The 18,328-nt window shown below is 33.1% G+C and overlaps 1 protein-coding gene across 1 annotated transcript in view; it reads left to right on the top strand.

The window, feature by feature from the left end:
• The window catches only part of MIPOL1 (mirror-image polydactyly 1), a 255,695-nt gene that overhangs the window by 30,517 nt on the left and 206,850 nt on the right, over positions 1-18,328 (top strand). Inside the window, exon 5 of the mRNA XM_081290704.1 lies at positions 9,000-9,129. Coding sequence (XP_081146830.1) covers positions 9,000-9,129 — 130 coding nt within the window. The remainder of the gene's footprint in view (positions 1-8,999; positions 9,130-18,328) is intronic.

Here is an 18,328-nt window from a genome sequence, read left to right as displayed (position 1 = left end):
AAAAAAGGTAATCTGACAAATTATGTTTGTACTATCTTAGATTTTCACCAGCAGTATGTGAGAGTTCCGTTGTTCTCCATTCTTGTTTACAGTTGTTATGGTCAGTCTATAAGTTTAGCCATTAAATAAATAGGTAGTTATCTCATTGTAGTTTTAATTTGCATTTTTCTAATGACTAAAATATTGAGCACCTCTTCATTTGCTTATTTACCATCTGTATATCTTCTTTGATAACGTGTCTCTTCAAGTCTTTTGACCATTATTTAATTGGGTGGTTCTTCTATTACTGAGTTTTGAGAGTTTTAAAAATTATGTTCTGGATGCACAACCTTTATGTATCTGATATTGTAATAAATATCTGATAAAGGAAGCACATCCAAAACATAATTTTTAAAATTCTCACAAGTCAAATTTTTTCCAGTTTATTGCTTATCTTTATTTCCTTATCATTTTCTTCAGAAGAGCAGAAATTTTTAATGAATTAAATTTTAGTCTAATTTATCACCTTTTAAAAAAAATGGATGATTCTTTGTTTTTGTAGTGAAGATCTTTGCCTACCTAAAGTTACAGAAGTTGGTTTCGGTTTATTTTCCTTTCTATTAAAAAATATTTTTTTTTTACTCATGCATAATACTTATACATTACAATATGTTTCATTATGACTTGTTCGTACATGCCTGAAACACCATAACTTGGTCATTTTCACTCCCTAGTATTTCCCCTTATTTTCCCTTTGCCTTTTTCCTGATCCTCTTTTTCTTTCCTGGTTATCTTTTCTAGTTTCTTCAGATGTGATCTTAGGTGATGATTTGAGATCTTTCTAATGTACACAGTGATATAAAATTCTTTCTAGTCACTGGGCATGGTGGTGCATTCCTATAATCCAGTAGCTTAGGAGGTTGACACAGAAGGATCACAAGTTCAGAACCAACATCAATAATTTAGGGAGACCCTAAGCAATTCAGTGAGACTCTGTCTCAAAATTTAAAAAATTTAAAGGGCTGGGCATGTGGCTCTGTGGTTAAGCACCCATGGGTTCAATCCCTGATTTAAAAAAAAAAAAGAAAAGAAAAGAAAAAGAAATTCTCTCTAGGCAATACTTTCACTTTCTCACAGATTTTTGTTATGCAGAATTTTCTTTTTTCTTTTTTTCAGTTAAAATACTTCTAATTTCTCATAAGAATTCCTCTTTTCTTCCATGGGATTAGTTAGAAATATGTTATTTAATATCCAAATATTTGTTTTTTTTTTTTTACATTTTTTTTATTGGTTGTTCACAACATTACAAAGCTCTTGACATATTATATTTCATACATTAGATTGACATGGGTTATGAACTCCCAATTTTACCCCAAATGCAGATTGCAGAATCACGTCAGTTACACATCCACAATTTTACATAATGCCATATTAGTGACTGTTGTATTCTGCTACCTTTCCTATCCCCTACTATCCCCCCTCCCCTCCCCTCCCATCTTCTCTCTCTACCCCATCTACTGTAATTCATTTCTCTCTTTGTTTATTTTCCCATTCCCCTCACAACCTCTTATATGTAATTTTGTTTAGCAATGAGTGTCTCCCTTCATTTCCATGCAATTTCCCTTTTCTCTCCCTTTCCCTCCCATCTCAAGTCTCTGTTTAATGTTACTCTTTTCTTCCTACTCTTCCTCCCTGCTCTGTTCATACTTGCTCTCATTACATCAAAGAAGACATTTGGTATCTGTTTTTTAGGGTTTGGCTAGCTTCACTAAGCATAATCTGCTCTAATGCCATCCATTTCCCTGAAAATTCTATGATTTTGTCATTTTTTATTGCTGCATAGTATTCCATTGTGTATAGATGCCACATTTTTTTTATCCATTCGTCTATTGAAGGGCATCTGGGTTGGTTCCACAGTCTAGCTATTGTGAATTGTGCTGCTATGAACATCGATGTGGCAGTGTCCCTGTAGCATGCTCTTTTAAGGTCTTCAGGGAATAGTCCGAGAAGGGCGATAGCTGGGTCAAATGGTGGTTCCATTCCCAGCTTTCCCATGAATCTCCAAACTGCTTTCCAAATTGGCCGCACCAATTTGCAGTCCCACCAGCAATGTACAAGTGTACCCTTTTCTCCACATCCTCGCCAGCACTTGTTGTTGTTTGAATTCATAGTGGCTGCCAATCTTACTGGAGTGAGATGGTATCTTAGGGTGGTTTTGATTTGCATTTCTCTGACTGCTAGAGATGGAGAGCATTTTTTCATGTACTTGTTGATTGATTGTATATCCTCCTCTGAGAAGTGTCTGTTCAGGTCCTTGGCCCATTTGTTGATTGGGTTATTTGTTATCTTATTGTCTAGTTTTTTGAGTTCTTTGTATACTCTGGATATTAGGGCTCTATCTGAAGTGTGAGGCGTAAAAATTAGTTCCCAGGATGTAGGCTCCCTATTTACCTCTCTTATTGTTTCTTTTGTTGAAAAAAAACTTTTAAGTTTAATTAAGTCCCATTTGTTGATTCTAGTTGTTAACTCTTGTGCTATGGGTGTCCTATTAAGGAATTTGGAGCCCGACCCCACAATCTGTAGATCGGAGCCAACTTTATCTTCTATCAGACGCAGAGTTTCTGATTTGATATCAAGCTCCTTGATCCATTTTGAGTTAACTTTTGTGCATGGCGAGAGAAAGGGATTCAGTTTCATTTTGTTGCATATGGATTTCCAGTTTTCCCAACACCATTTGTTGAAGATGCTATCCTTCCTCCATTGCATGCTTATAGCCCCTTTATCAAATATAAGATAGTTGTAACTTTGTGGGTTAGTCTCTGTGTCCTCTATTTTATACCATTGGTCCACCCGCCTGTTTTGGTACCAGTACCATGCTGTTTTTGTCACTATTGCTCTGTAATATAGTTTGAAATCTGGTATCGCTATACCGCCTGATTCACTCTTTCTGCTTAGAATTGCTTTTGCTATTCTGGGTCTTTTATTTTTCCATATGAATTTCATGATTGCTTTATCTATTTCTACAAGAAATGCCGTTGGGATTTTGATTGGCATTGCATTAAATCTATAGAGAACTTTTGGTAATATCGCCATTTTGATGATGTTTGTTCTGCCTATCCATGAACAGGGTCTACAAAGAAACTACTAGAACTAATAAATGAATTCAGCAAAGTGGCAGGATATAAAATCAACACGCATAAATCAAAGGCATTTCTGTATATCAGCAACAAAACTTCTGAAATGGAAATGAGGAAAAACACTCCATTCACAATATCCTCAAAAAAAATAAGATACTTGGGAATCAACCTAACAAAAGAGGTGAAAGATTTATACAATGAAAACTACAGAACCCTAAAGAGAGAAGTAGAAGAAGATCTTAGAATATCCAAATATTTGTAGATTTGTTATTATTTTCAATTTTATTTCTACTAATTCCTATATGGTCAAAAATATACTTTGTATGATTTTAGTTCTTTTGAAATTTTTAAGGTTTAATTCATGGTGAAGCATTTTATTAATGTCATTAACTCTTCCTGGTTGATAATACTATTCATTTCTTATATTGTTATGGATTTTCTTTTTTTTGGGGGGGGGGGTTACTGGGGACTGAACTCCGGGAATCTCAACCACTGAGCCACATCCCCAGCCCTATTTTGTATTTTATTTAGAGACAGGGTCTCACTGAGTTGCCTAGTGCCTGGCTTTGAATTCGCAATCCTGTCTCAGCCTACTGAGCCTGGGATTACAGGCATGTGCCACTGCACCTGGCTTGTTGCAGATTTTCTTTCTACTCTGTTACAGAGTGTGTTGATGTCTTCAACTGTAATAATAGATTTGTCTTATTCTTTCAGATCAGTCAATTTTTGTTTCATGTGTGTATTCACATTTAGAATTGTCATATCTTTGATGAAACGGTTCTCTTATCAATCATTAATACCACTCTTTATTCCTTGTAATTTTCTTTGCTCTAAATTTATTTTGATATTAATTTAGTCATGCCAGCTTTATTTTTATTTTACATGATTTAACTTCATTTTTTTAAAAAATCTACTTGTATAACATTGTACTTAAAGTGAGTTTCTTATATATACATAATTGATCTTCCTTTTAAAATCCAAACTGATAATCTCTCTTTGTCTAGTTGACTGATGTTTGGATTTAGGGCTATCATTTTATTTGCTTTCCTTTTTTCCCCCTCTGTTTTCTCTTTCATGTCTTCTTTGGGGTATATTTGACTCTGTTTTAGTATTCCATTTCAGTTTCTCAATTTTATTTTAATTAGTATATCCTTGTATATATATTTGAGTATTGTAGGAAATATTAAATACAGTCAACTCTCATTACTCATGACTTCCATGAATAATTTGTGAATAAATAACATTTCAGTTTATTTAAAATTACTGTTTTACCATTTCAATTGATAGGTTGAAAACTTATCCAAATAAGGGACTTTACTTTCCTCTGTTTCTGCTCATTTCTTATATATTACATTTGCATACACTGAAAATCCCATGAGTGCTAATGTTTTTTATTTCAGCCAGCTAATATTTCAATTATATTGAGACTAGTTTATTATATTTACCCAGATATTTACTATGTCTTTTGTTTACCTTCATTTCTCATGTTTAGAGTTTCCTTTTAGTATCATTTCTTTTCTGCCTGGAGAATGTCCTTTACCAGTTATTTTAGGGCAGACCTGCTTATTTCTTTAGTTTTCCTTAACTGAGGCTCAATTTCCCCCCAACCCCACCCCTGCCACCCGCAGTTTGTGAAGTATTCTTTTTTATGAAATACACAATTTTAAGTGAATGGTTCTTTAAATACCTTTAAAATGCATTGCCATTTCTCTATTTTGCTATCATAGTTTCTAATGGGAAATCTGATCTTTGGAACTGTTGTCCTATAAATCATGCTAATCATGTTTTTTTTTTTTTTCCCAATCTGGCTGCTTTCATCATTTATCCTTTGTCTTTAATTTTTAGCAGTATGATTATTTTACATGAGAGTGTGGATTGTTTGTCCTGTTTGGGATTCACTTAGCTGCTTTCTCCTATAGGCTTATGTCTTTGACAAACCTGGGAATTGTTCAGCACTTATTTCTTCAGTTTAAAAAATTAATTTTTAGAAAATTTTTACTACTACACTCCTCTCCTTCAGAGATGGTATGACCTTTGTTGTTCTATAGTTTTCTGAGGCTATGCTTATTTATTTTCAGTCTTTTTATTTTTTTTTTCTTTTGTGATTCAGATCAGATCATTTCTATTACTTTATCTTCAAGTTCATTGACTTTTTCTGTCTCCCTTCTGCTATTTAAGGTCACTAAATAAGTTTGATTTTGATTGTTTTATGATTTTTTTTTTAGTCCTAAAATTTTCCATTTGGCTCTTTTTTATTTCTTTGTGTTTTATCTTTAATTTCATGTTATTGATGTCATGGTTATTTCGTAGTTATTTATTGCCTTTAGAGTATTTACAGTGGTCTGTTTATTTATTGCATTTTTAGAAATGGAATAAAGTCTTTGTCAGATAGTTCTAATTTCTTTGTCATTTTGATATCAGCAAAATGACATTTTGGTGTCTTTTCTCATACAACTTGAGATTTTGTGGGTTTTTTGTTGTTTTGTTTTGGGGGGGTTGTTATTTGGTTTTGGTTTTGTATTTCAAATACTTTTTTATTCTATCCTAGACACTATGAATATTATCTAGGTCTTATTTATATCCTGTTGATGTTTTAGCATAGGATTGATGTAGTTAGATTCAGGCCTCTTGCCTCTGTGAGCTGTAGTTAGTTCCAAAGTCAGTTCCAATTTGTCCTTTGTGTTCTTGGCCAGAGTTTCCTCTAGAACTGGGGCTTCTGTTCACTATTTAACTTCTCAGGTTCTTTGATATTCTGATAAGGATCATGCATGTGTAGGGCAGGTTCTTATGCAGCTCCTATAGTGTTGCTTTTCTCAGATACTTTCTCCCCATTCTCTCCTTGAATTTCTGGATTTTTGAGGCTCCACATTTTTTATCATCTGGCATTAACCCCTAACTTTGTGATTGCTTCACAGTGGCAGTAGAAGAGAGAGAAATACCAATTGTTATCCTCCCTGGAGTCCACTAAATGGAGAGGAAAGTTAGCTTCTTTTCCTCTAGAACTTTGGCTCCCATATGCTTTTTCCTGTTGCTGATGCCTCCCAGTGAGATTGCCTAAGGGCTGAAGCATTCAGAACTGGAGAATACAAAAGTAAAAAGCAACAGATTGTCCCAGTTTTTCTGAGTTCTTGGACTTTTCCTCCAGCCAAAACTAGAGTTTTCCTGAAATTTTTGTGTACCACGGTGCTCTCTCGTGGGATTGAAACTACATTCAGTTCAGGTTAGGGGATACTAGAGAAAAATCATGGTTATTTCAGTGTGGTTGGAATTCTAGTATTCTTTCTTGGTCAAATAACTGTGCCATGTACTCTGTTAAGATTTTATAGTTATGTTCATTTGGAGAGAAAGTTAAGCATATGTTTACTGCATGTTGTGTAGAACTACAGCTGGATTTTAGATCTAGTTCCTTGCATATCAGGTGAATTTTTTGTTTGTTTGTTTGTTTTGGCCTTGGAATCCCTATGGCAGTAGTGAGGAATAGATTGTTTAATCCCAGAATTTATGACAGTTATTGAGGAGTGGCTTAGTAGTTCAGCTGTTTTGATTTTTTCCCCCTCTCTCTAAATTTCAGTACTTTCTGAACACTTAGGATTTATTGTCATACTCTTTTGATTTGAATTGAACCCATTTTCTTTTTATTTTTTTCATTTCTATTGCCATTGCCTTAGTTCAGGATTTCTTTATTTCTCACCTGGACTGGTACAATAAATATTAGATTAAGGCATATGTACATTCCAACCTGCTATTTTCCTCCTACCCCCACATTTATATGTATAAGCAGTATTCTAATCTCTGGAAGTTTGCTTCTAAAACACAGATCTGATAAGACTGTTCTTATTGTGGAATTCCTTTTAGTATATATAGTATCCAAATTCTACATTGGTATGTATATTTATTTCCGAGTAATTTAAAGTTCCAGGGAAAGGATCATTTATGGGAGTTGCTGAAGTGAATTCTTATTTAGATAACCACTGTAGCCTCTTTATTTCCACCCTTGCCCAATTATTTCTCATCTAGAAGTCAGAATATTCCCATTCAGCCATAAATGTGATGTTCTCATTTCCTTGTTCAGAACCATATAATAACTACTTTCATGCTTAGATGATATATACAATCTTTACTGCAGCTTTTGAGGCCCAGTATGATCTCCCAGAAACTGTCACTTCCACTTCTTGTGCTTCAGCCAAAAATTCCAAGGCCTTGCATAGTTAATTCTCTTTCCTAGTCTACTTTCTTATCTACTTACATATAGAGAGAAAGGGAGAAGAACACCTTCTTATGTGTGTGTTAATATGTGAGTATATATGTACATACGCTTTTTTTATTTGAATGTGCTGAAATGTTACTTATTTAAAGAAGTCTTTCAAAAATAATCTGCTCTGTACCCTATCTACCAAATCACTCAGTTCTTTCCTGAAGCCTTATTTACCAAAGCCTTTACTACTGCCTGTTCTGTCTACTTATGTATCTAACTTTCTATTTTTTCTGTTTTCTGTCTCCCTGAAATAAAATGTAGAAGTGGTAAAGACTTATTAAATGGCTACTATATTCATTGCCCTTAAAACTAAATGGATGACTGACATAGAAGTTTGATAAACATTTGATGAATGAATGTATATACTTTTCTTCCTTTAGACTCAGCCCCTGGAAAGTGGGTTTTGACTTTTGCTTTGACATTATGTATTACATTTTACACTTGTGTTCTTTCATAATCTACCATGAAAAAGATACAATTGATTTATTCTCAGGATTTTTACCACTTAAAATTTAAATAGTATAACTATTTTGATCAACTGTGTATTAATCTATAAGAAGTCTTGAGTATGAATCCAGTGTTTTATATAATAAAAGAATATGTCAAGCAATTTTTCCAAGCTTATTTTGTGGTTTAACTATATATATATAAAATTTGGTTTGGTGATCCAAGTATTTGAGACCTTCTTTGTGTAACATTACAATGGTATTTTTGAAATTATGTAAAGTCTGAAGTATATCAACTTTATGCTTCACAAATAACAATTTCAGATAACATCGAAGCTCTCCACATAAGAGCTATACAAATCTAAGAGACTCTATTTATTTTGTCACCTATGTCATACCCCTTGCTCTGTGCAGATAAGTTGTGCCAAACCAGTATAACTCTGCCCCTTTTTGTTCTTCCTTGATTTATTTCTTTTCTTTTTCTTGTATCTTCCCACTGAGATAGCTCCTCCTTTAAATTTGGATAGTGCTCATTTTTTTTTCTAGCTCTCTATGCAAAAATAGTAGGTAGAATTGTTTTATTTTGCAACTTGCTATTTTGCCAACATTTTGATTTTGAGGTTGGCCACCTATCCATAGTTACTTTATTGTAAATAATGAGTAGTGTTCCATTCTGAATTTATAGTGATTTATTTATTCCCACTCATGTTGACAGATATTTGGTTTATTTCTGTGTCTTTCTTACTATAAACAATGCTGCAGTATTTTTGTACACGTTTTTTCTTTTGCAAAAAATTCTCCAGACTATATTCCAAAACACGGGTATTTTCTAGATTACACAGTGAGCTCAACTTTAATAACTATTGCCCAATTGCTCTTAATACAGTTGTAGAAATATATATATGCATTCATACAGTGTACATGAGGATTTTCTTTGTTTCAGAAGGTCACAACATTTATTCTTGGACCATTTAATGTTTGCTTCTTTTTTGGGTGTGAAATGGTATCACAGTTTGGCAATAGCTATTAAAAGTAACATTTTCTCATATGATTAGTTGATGCTAACTTGATTTCGTAACCTAAATGTTCCTTAAAATGATGGAATTATATATTTTATTTTTGGTAGATATAACCTTTTTCCTTTGTTTTCTCTGATTGATTGTGAGTAATCTATTTTGGTAGCTCTGGTTGAAGAAGTGTATTTTGCACAGAGGGAACGAGATGAAGCTGTTATGTCTAGGCTGAAATTAGCCATTGAGGAGAGAGATGAAGCAATCACCCGAGCCAAGCATTTGGAAATATCTCTAAAAGCGTATGTATACATTTAAAATCATATATGATATTAGGAACATTTATAAAATGTGTGTATTATGTGGTGATTACCTATTCAACTTATTGCTGATAATTATTGTTACATTAAAATATTGCATGTCCCCACAATCTTTTCTAAAACCTTTGGCATGCTAGATTTGCCTGCCAGGGTGAGAAGTTTTTTTTTTTTTTTAATTGAAGTATATATTACTCTCAATACAGTCACTTTACTACTACTTAGTTCTCTTGTCAATGTCCTTACCCTGCTTTCCTATTTGACTCCTTATTTTTTTCCCATTATCTCTTATTATTATCACTTTCTTGATAATATTATTTCTTAATAATATTATTTTATTTAGCTGCATCTTTCACTTCTCTCTGCTTAATATACCTATTCCTTTACTCCATTACTTTTTACCTTTGTTATTTTAGCTGTGACTTTTAAACTTTAGTAATACTTGGAATAGGGTAGAGCCTAAGGGTTTATAATTTTTACAATCCAGGTGAATTAAGTAGGTAAATAATGGATGACACTTAGAAAGATAATATCCTAGAATAAGTACTTCTCAAATTTTATTGTACAATCTGATATCTTGGAGGATCGTACTAGAGTGCACGTTCTGATTCACACAGTCTGGGATGGGACTTGAGGTATTACCAGATGGTACAAATGATGCTAGTCTAAGGAAAGTGCTTCTAGAAATATGTTACCTGTAAAGTTAGATAGAATATAGTAATCTAATATTTAATGATGATCAAGGAATACACCTATGTCATGTTTATTTTGTCCATTATTATATTAGTCTCAGGAAGATCAGTAAAGTGCTAATTAAAACATGGCACATTAGGGAGACAAAAATTAACAATGAAAATGTTCACAGGTTGTGGTTAGTAATTTTTTTTTTGCTTTTTTTTGATTAATGACTTCATTTTTTTAAAGATTGATAGAGACTCTTCATAAACATTAAATTCATTGAAAAATGCAAACAAAAGTTACTTAAATTTCACACTTTCTGCTCCCAAATAACCATGTTTTAAAATTTTTAAATTTTACTTTTTAATTGGCACATAATAATTACACATATTTATGGAATACAATATATTTCAACACATATACAGAATGCACCAATCAAATCAAGATAATTAGCATTTCCACCTCCTTATCATTTCTTTTAGTTTGGAGCTTTCAAACTCCTCTCTTCTAGTTCTTCACAGAGTATATAATATGTTATGGTGAACTATAATCACCCTACTATGCTGTAGAACACTATAATTATTTTCTTCTTTCTAACAGTATTTTGGTACTATTATCCGAACTCCCTCTATCCAGCATTCCCACTACATAATCAGTATTCCACTCCTTCTTTGAGATCAACATTTTAGCTTTCACATTTGAGTAAGAATATGTAGTATGTGTCTTTTAGTACCTGACTTATTTCACTTAATGTTCTCCACTTCCATCTATTTTGCCACAAATGATGGTGGCATTCCTTTCTTTTTTCTTTCTTCCTTTCCTCCTCAACTTTCTTTTCCTTTTCTCACTTCTTTTCTTTCCCATCCCTCTATCCCTCCCTTTCTTCCTCCTTTTCCATATCTCTTTCTCTGCTAGAGTTTTCATCTTGAATGTCTCCCAAAGACCCACATGCTAAAGGCTAACCTGTGGTATTATTAGGAGATGGTGGAACTTTAAATGTGGGCCTTATGTAGTAAGTTAGGTCACTGTGGAGGTACCCTTGAAAGGGATATTGGGACCCAGCCCCTTCTTCTCTCTTTGCTCCCAGCCACCATAAGGTGAACAGATTCCTCCGTCTCTTCCTCCCCACCATGAAGTATTGTCTACAGACCCAAAGACAGTAGGGTCAAGTGGCCATAAACTGAAACCTTGAGCCAAAATCACCCTTTATAAGTTGAGTCCAGATATTTGGTCATGGTAACAGGAAGCTGACTAATACAAGCTGGATGATATACCATTGTATAAAAAGACCACATTATCCATTCATCTGCTCATGGACACTTTGGTTAATTCCATATTTTCGCTATTGTGAAAAATTCAGCAGTAAGCATGGGAACGCAGGTATCTTTTGGTATGTTGATTTCATTCACTACATGCTGTTTTATTTGAGAGCCAGTGTAGTGTACAGGTTAAGAGGATAGATTCTGGACCCATAATCTGTCTTTGCATTTTGGCTTTGCTGCTTCCTAGCTGTATACAAATTACTTAGAGTCAATGGGACTCAGTTGTTGTTGTTGTTTTTAATCTAAATGAATAAAATAAGGCCCAACTTACACAAGTTCTTCTGAGGACTATATGACTTAGTAAATATCTAAAAGTACCTGGCTCATTTCAAGGGCTGTGTACTTGAATATAAGAATTGAATATAAGAATAATAGTCAAAGAGAACCTGAAGAAAACTGAATTATAGAATGTGTTCTCTCAATAAGAAACATTAATCCCTTTAAAAAATTCTAGTTTTAGGACAGGAGACTGAAAAATATTAAAATATTAAGACATCAAAATTTTTATGTGCAATATGTCAAATTTAAACAGTATTATTTAACTCTCAGATATGAAATAAAGAATTGCATTTTAAACTCTCCCCCTTTTTCTGTTTATTAATATTTTTAAAAAATGTTTGTAAAAGTTGTATTTAGTTTTACAGTTAAAGGGTCCCTTGTTGTTTAATTGTAATTTTGTATTTAAGAGGATTGAATAATCATTACTGAAACTTTGATCATAGATGGCATTTAAAAATATATATTTATTTTTTAGTTGTAGTTGGACACAATACCTCTATTTTATTTATTTATTTTATGTGGTGCTAGGGATCAAACCCAGGGCCTCACATGTGCAAGGCAAGTGCTCTACTTCTGAGCCACAACCCCAGCCCATATATGGCATTTTTATACCTGGGTTCTTTATTGCAGGGAACCCCTGGGTTACTGAATTTCATTTTCAATTTTTTTTTGAGAGAGAGAGAGAAAATTTTTTAAAATATTTATTTTTTTAGTTTTTAGTGGGCACAACATCTTTATTTTATTTTTATGTGGTGCTGAGGATCGAACCCAGCGCCCGCCGCATTCCGGGTGAGCACGTTACCGCTTGAGCCACATCCCCAGCCCTCAAATATTTTTTTCCTTAGCGTTTCACTCTGTTATTATGTGTTAGTCTATGTTGCTATAACAGAATAACTAAGAATGAGTAATTTATAATGAACAGAAATTTTTTGTCTTTGAATTCTGGAGGCAAGTAAGTCCAAAAATCAATGAGAGCATCTGTCAAGGGCCTCCTTGATGAGCCATTACAGGGTTGTAGGTAGAAGGACAAGCAGAGACAAAAGGGAGCTGAGCTCCCCATTGTAGAATTGAATTTTTTGATTGTATGTAATGAGCATGGAGCCCTGGTGGCCTAATCACTTCCACAAAGACCTACCTCTTAAACTATATTAGTGCCAATTCAAATTCAGTATGAGTTTTGGAGAGGACAGAAATTCATTCAGCACCTTTATTTTTATTTTTAAATGTGATCTTGTCTCTTTTGCTTGGTATGTTTTGTGTTGTATTTGAGGTATATATGTAAATGAAATATTATTGTGCCTTGCTTATGCTTAAAATAAGCAGTATCAAGAATTTTGTTTTGTTCTGATATGGAACAGTTGAATTTTCCTTGATGAATCTCCAAATTGCAGTTTATGGACTAGGTATTGTTTTCTTGCTACAGTTCTGTTTTATCCTTGGGCAGTTGGGGTGTGGATGGAAGTCTAAAAGAACTTCCTGGATTTGTATGCCCCTTTTGTTAGAGGTTAAGCATTCTACATAGGGATTTTGGTGTTCATTGAGAGTTCATGCTCTCTGTTCTTGTGTATATCTTGAATACTTTGGGGCTTTTATTTATTTCATCATTGTAGTAAAAAAATGGGCAATTCTGATGCTACTTGTTTTTTCTATATAGATTCTTCATTAATACAGCCTTTATTTTCTGTTCTTGGGATTATATGTTACAGACTTTCATATGCCATGTTTACTTGGACTTCTAATTTTTGAATAAACTTTTAATTTTAGAATCATTTTTTATTTTCAGAAAAGTTACCAGGATAGAAAAGTTACCTCATTTAGTTTACCTTATGGTAAATATCTTATATTACTATAATACATTTGTCATGGATTAAAATTCAACATTACTATATAATCATTAACTAAACTCCATAGTTTTTTTTTTTATTTCACTAATTTTTCCTAAAGTCCTTTTTTATGGTTTGTTTTATGTTTATGTTTTTATTACATTTAATTGTTATATTTCCTTAGCCTGCCCTGTTGTGTGATATTTTCTTACATTTTTCTTGGTTTTGATGGCCTTGATAGTTTAGTCATGTATTTTTCAAAATCTCTCTCAATTTAAGCTTTTCTAAAGTTTTTCTCATGGTTAGACTGAGTTTATTAGTTTTGAGGGTGAAGATCACAGAAGTGAATGCCATTTTCATTATATCATTTCAAGGTTATAGTCTATTAACATGACTTACTACCAAAAATATAAACTTTGACCACTTGGCCCAAGCCAGGCTGTGCCAGGTTTCTTTACTGTAAAGTTACTTCCTTTCCCATTTTCATACTCTACTTTTTGGAAGCATAATGTTAAGTATAGCCCATACTCAAGAATGAGGACAACAGGTTGTTGAGTTTTACTTCTGCATAGTTTGGATCTAGAATGTCCCCCCAAAACTCAGGTTTTAATGGCTGTTCTGCACATTGACACTGTTGGAAAGTGGTGAAACCTCCAATAAGTGAAGCCTAGTGGAAGGTCTTCATGTCTTTGAGGATTGTGCCCTTAAAGAGGATAGTGGAACTCTGGCCCCTTCCTCTTTCTCTCAGTTGTTCCCTGCCATGAGGTGAACAATTTTTCTCCACACCACACTTTCTCCAAGATATGCTTTCTTACCATAAGCCCAAAGTAATAGGGCCAACTGATCATGGATTCATACCTCCAAAATTCATAACGCTAAAATAAACTTATTCTCTTTATAAATTGATTATCTCAAGTATTTGTTTTAGTAGTATAAAGCTTATTAGCATAACCTCCTTCAGGAGAGAAATCTACATAAATTATTTCTAATTCTTCAATAAAGGAATTGTCTCCCTATTTATTCACCCACTTATATCAGTATGGACTCATGGATGGTCATTTAATATTTTGGATTATAATCTAGTACTATATTATTGATTCTTTTATTTGGGTTGTTCTATCTTTGACCATTGGAAGCTATTCAGATTAGCTCCTATATCCCTTTCATATGTCCCCATTCTTTTAATTTTTGAACACTTTCTTTTTTAAATTTATTTTATATTTTTATTTGCTCTAATTAGTTATACATGACAGTAGATATAAAGTTACATGGGTTGTATAATCATATGTGCACATAGGGTAATAATACCTGATTGGTTACTTTCTACCATTTGTAAGATGCTGTAGGGTCACCTTTTTTTAGGAACATATAGGGCCCCACTCCTAGAATCAGCCATTTCTCCACTTAGCTCTAGTTATATTTATTGGAAAACATCGGAAACCAAGATCTGGATGCCAGGTGTGTCCATAGTTGTTGGAATATGACTATTTTTTAGTCCCTGTCAGCAAAGTAGGAAAGGTATCTGTATATGCTGGTTTACACGTAAATATCTCTATTTGTGAACCTGTCTGTGTCTATATTAAGCTAAACATAAATTCATACTGATGCATCCTTAATTCTAATCCAGTATGACACAGTTCATTCTAGCCTTCTCCTCTTGTTCATCTATAGTTTCCATCTCTCAACAGTGAGAAACTTGGCTCCCACCAAACATTATCCAATTTATTTATTCAACTCCAGCATATATTATACTTCTTTCTATATCTTAAACCCCTATCCCCATGAAAGACAGCTTTACTAATGAGACTGTACTACTTTCAGTTTCTTTAGTCTTACAGTTTATTGACTTAGGTTGCCTTCTTCCTCAACCATGACTTATTTTTTTTAACTTTATTTATTTTAATTGTAGTTGGACACAATACCTTGATTTTATTTGTTTATTTTTAGGTGGTGCTGAGGATCAAACCTAGCACCTCTAACATGCTAGGCGAGCATTCTACCAGTGAGCCACAACCCCACCCCCAACCCCCACTTCTTTAAGTAAGATTATGCCATTTGTTTGTTATGTTCTTAGGCTTTTTTTTTTAATCATAGTCTGTGTGCTATGTTAGGATTCTTTGTCCTTCTGATTGATTCTTTTTATATGCATATATTAAGGTTTACTCTGTGCTCTATAAAGTTTTGATAGAAGCATGGTGTCAAGGATGCAGAGTAATTCTCCCACTTAAATATCCTCAATGCTTTCTCTATTCAAATCTGTGGTTACCACTGCCTCCCTCCCCAACCTCCCTCCTTACCTGTTACCTGCCCCAATAGTTTTTCCTTTTCTAGAATGCCATATGATTGAAATTATAAAAATATGTATAACCTTTTTAGTCTGGCTTATTTCCCTCAGCAAAGTGTTGACCCGTGAATTAATAATATGTTCTTTTTGTTGTTGTTGTATAATATTCCATTGTGTAGGTGTATCACAATTGACTTATCTGTTCACCTATGTAAATGGTATCCTGGTTGCCTCAAGTTTGGGTAATTTTGAATAAAGTTGCTATAAGGATTTGCATACAGGTTTCTGTCTGGATGTAACATTTTCAAATCAGTTGAGTAAACCTAGTAGCACAATTGCAAGGTCATATTTTAAATATATGTTAAAATTGTAAGAAACTGTTGAACTCTTTTGCAGAGAAAAATAAACCATTTTTCATTCCCACCAGCAATGAATCAGAGTTCCTATTGCTCTACATCCTTGTCAGGATTTGGAATTGTTGTTTTTGGTTTGTTTCTTGCTTTGAATGTTATCCTTAGAGTCTATAGGTTTGTATAGGTTTCTTAATATTTTAATTTGCATTTCCCTTATAACAAATTAATATATCTTCTTTGGTTAAATGTCTATTGAGATATTTGTTTCCATTAAAAATTTTTTTTTAGTTGTAGATGGACACAATATCTTTATTTTTATTTTTTATGTAGTGCTGAGAATCAAACCCAGGGCCTCACACGTGCAAGGCAAGCACTTTACCACTGAGCCACAACCCCAGCCCCCAATTTTTAAATTGTGTTTTTTCTCATCATTTAAAGAGTTATTTACATACTGTATATAAGTCCTTTAACAGATATGTGGTTTGCAAATATTTTTTTCCAGTCCACAATTTAGTTTTTTAATCTCTGAACAGTATTTTTGGTAAAACACAACTTTTAAATTTTAATAAGACCTGTCTTATTATTTGTTTTTTACTTTCATTCATGGATTCTGTTTTTTATATTGCCTGTAAAACTCATTGCCAAATGGAAAGTCACACAGATTTTTTCCTGTATTGTTGCTTCTAGAAGGTTTTGTGTTTTACCTGTAGGGCAGTGATTCATTTATGGATAATTTTTATGGAACGTGTGAAGTATGTTTGGAAGGTGTAAAGTACATATCCAGTTCCTTTTTTTCCTCCCTATTATTTATGGAAATTCATTTATTCTGCTACCATTTGTTGAAAAGGCTGTCATTTCTCCATTAAATTCTTAGACCTTTGTCAAAAGTAAATTGGCCTTTTGTGGTCGTTTTGTGGACATGATATTCAGTTCCATTGTTATATGTCTATGTCTATCCCTTTATCAATATTATGCAGTCTTGATTATTGAATCTTTATATTAGATTTTGGAATCAGATGTCCTTAAATTTTGTTCTTTTATTACAGAATTCTTTGGACTATTCTAGTAACTTTGCCTTTCCATATATATTTTAGAATCAGTTTGTTCATAATTGCAGAGGTCCTTTCTGGAATCAGACAGTTTTACACATACCTTTCAAAGTGAATGCTTTATAAAACTTTTCAGCTGTGTACCTATTGAAATCTAAGACACATGGAAATTATCAACATTAGAGGAAATGGGGTTTATTGCTCTGATTTGATCATTACCTTTTGTGTGCATGTATAAAATTATCATACTATACACCACCCGTCAATATGTACAAATATTATGTCTAATTAAAAAAAATTAAACTTTAGATCTCTTTTTTAGAAGAGTACTATTATGTTGTTTATCAACTGCTAAATAGTATTGTTATAGTATAGGTATGTCCATAGATTTTGTTAAATTGATCACCCATTTTGTTCATGAAATTTGTTTCTGAATGGATTTTATTTTTTGCTTCTTACAAAATCAAATTCACTCCCCAAATATAACAAATCTATTTTTCATAAAGCATCATAACTCTTTTGAGGTAGATGATATTCATGTTTTATAGACAAAAAACTTTAAGCTACTTGGCCAACGACTCAAAGTCAATCAAGCCACATTATTGGAATTATCTACCTCAGATTTATCCAGGCAACTCAAACTTAGCATATCCAAAATGAAACTTATTAATTCATTCTTAAAACCTGATCCTTCTCCTTAATCCCTTATCCTGATCAGTGACACAACCATCTGCCTTACATATCCAAGCCAAAACTTCTCAGAATCCCTATTAAATTGATCTCTTAATTTTGTTTATTCTCTTTAGCCAAAATATATCTAAATAGAGCCTGTCCTTTCCTCATTTTTTTCTTCCATTGTATATATTTTAATTTGTACATTTATTTGTTATACTTTTTATTACAGTATATTGAAATTAGCATTCCTTTAGGCAGAGCCTTTTTCATTTCTCTGTGTAGCATTAGTGTTACAGAGGAATGGGAATGGGAAAAAGGAAAACAAACCTAAGCCTTTTCTTTAAATTAATTAATCCAATTAATAAATATTTATGGAACATATACTATGTCAGGTATAGTTCTAGTTACTGGGGACACATTATTATGGTACCAATTTAGTTAGGAATATTATCTAAATAGTTACACTGATACTTAAAACAGTACTAACTGATAAACAGAATCATTGGTTTCTAGGAAGTTTATAAGAAGGGCTTCTACTGTATCATGGTCTGGGGGTGCAGATCGGTGGGCTTCAGCATACAGACTATACAAAAACAACAACAAAAACAGAATAATATGTCAGCCTTGTGTCAGATGTTAGTATAGAGGTTTATTTCTCCTCAGCTATCTTTGATTCTGAACCTTCAAGAGAGCATTTTAGACTAAACTTTTAAAAATATGC

Source organism: Spermophilus citellus, assembly GCF_964194105.1.
Source record: "Spermophilus citellus genome assembly, chromosome: 4".
Lineage (NCBI taxonomy): Eukaryota > Metazoa > Chordata > Mammalia > Rodentia > Sciuridae > Spermophilus > Spermophilus citellus.
This window is presented reverse-complemented; position numbering and strand designations above follow the sequence as displayed.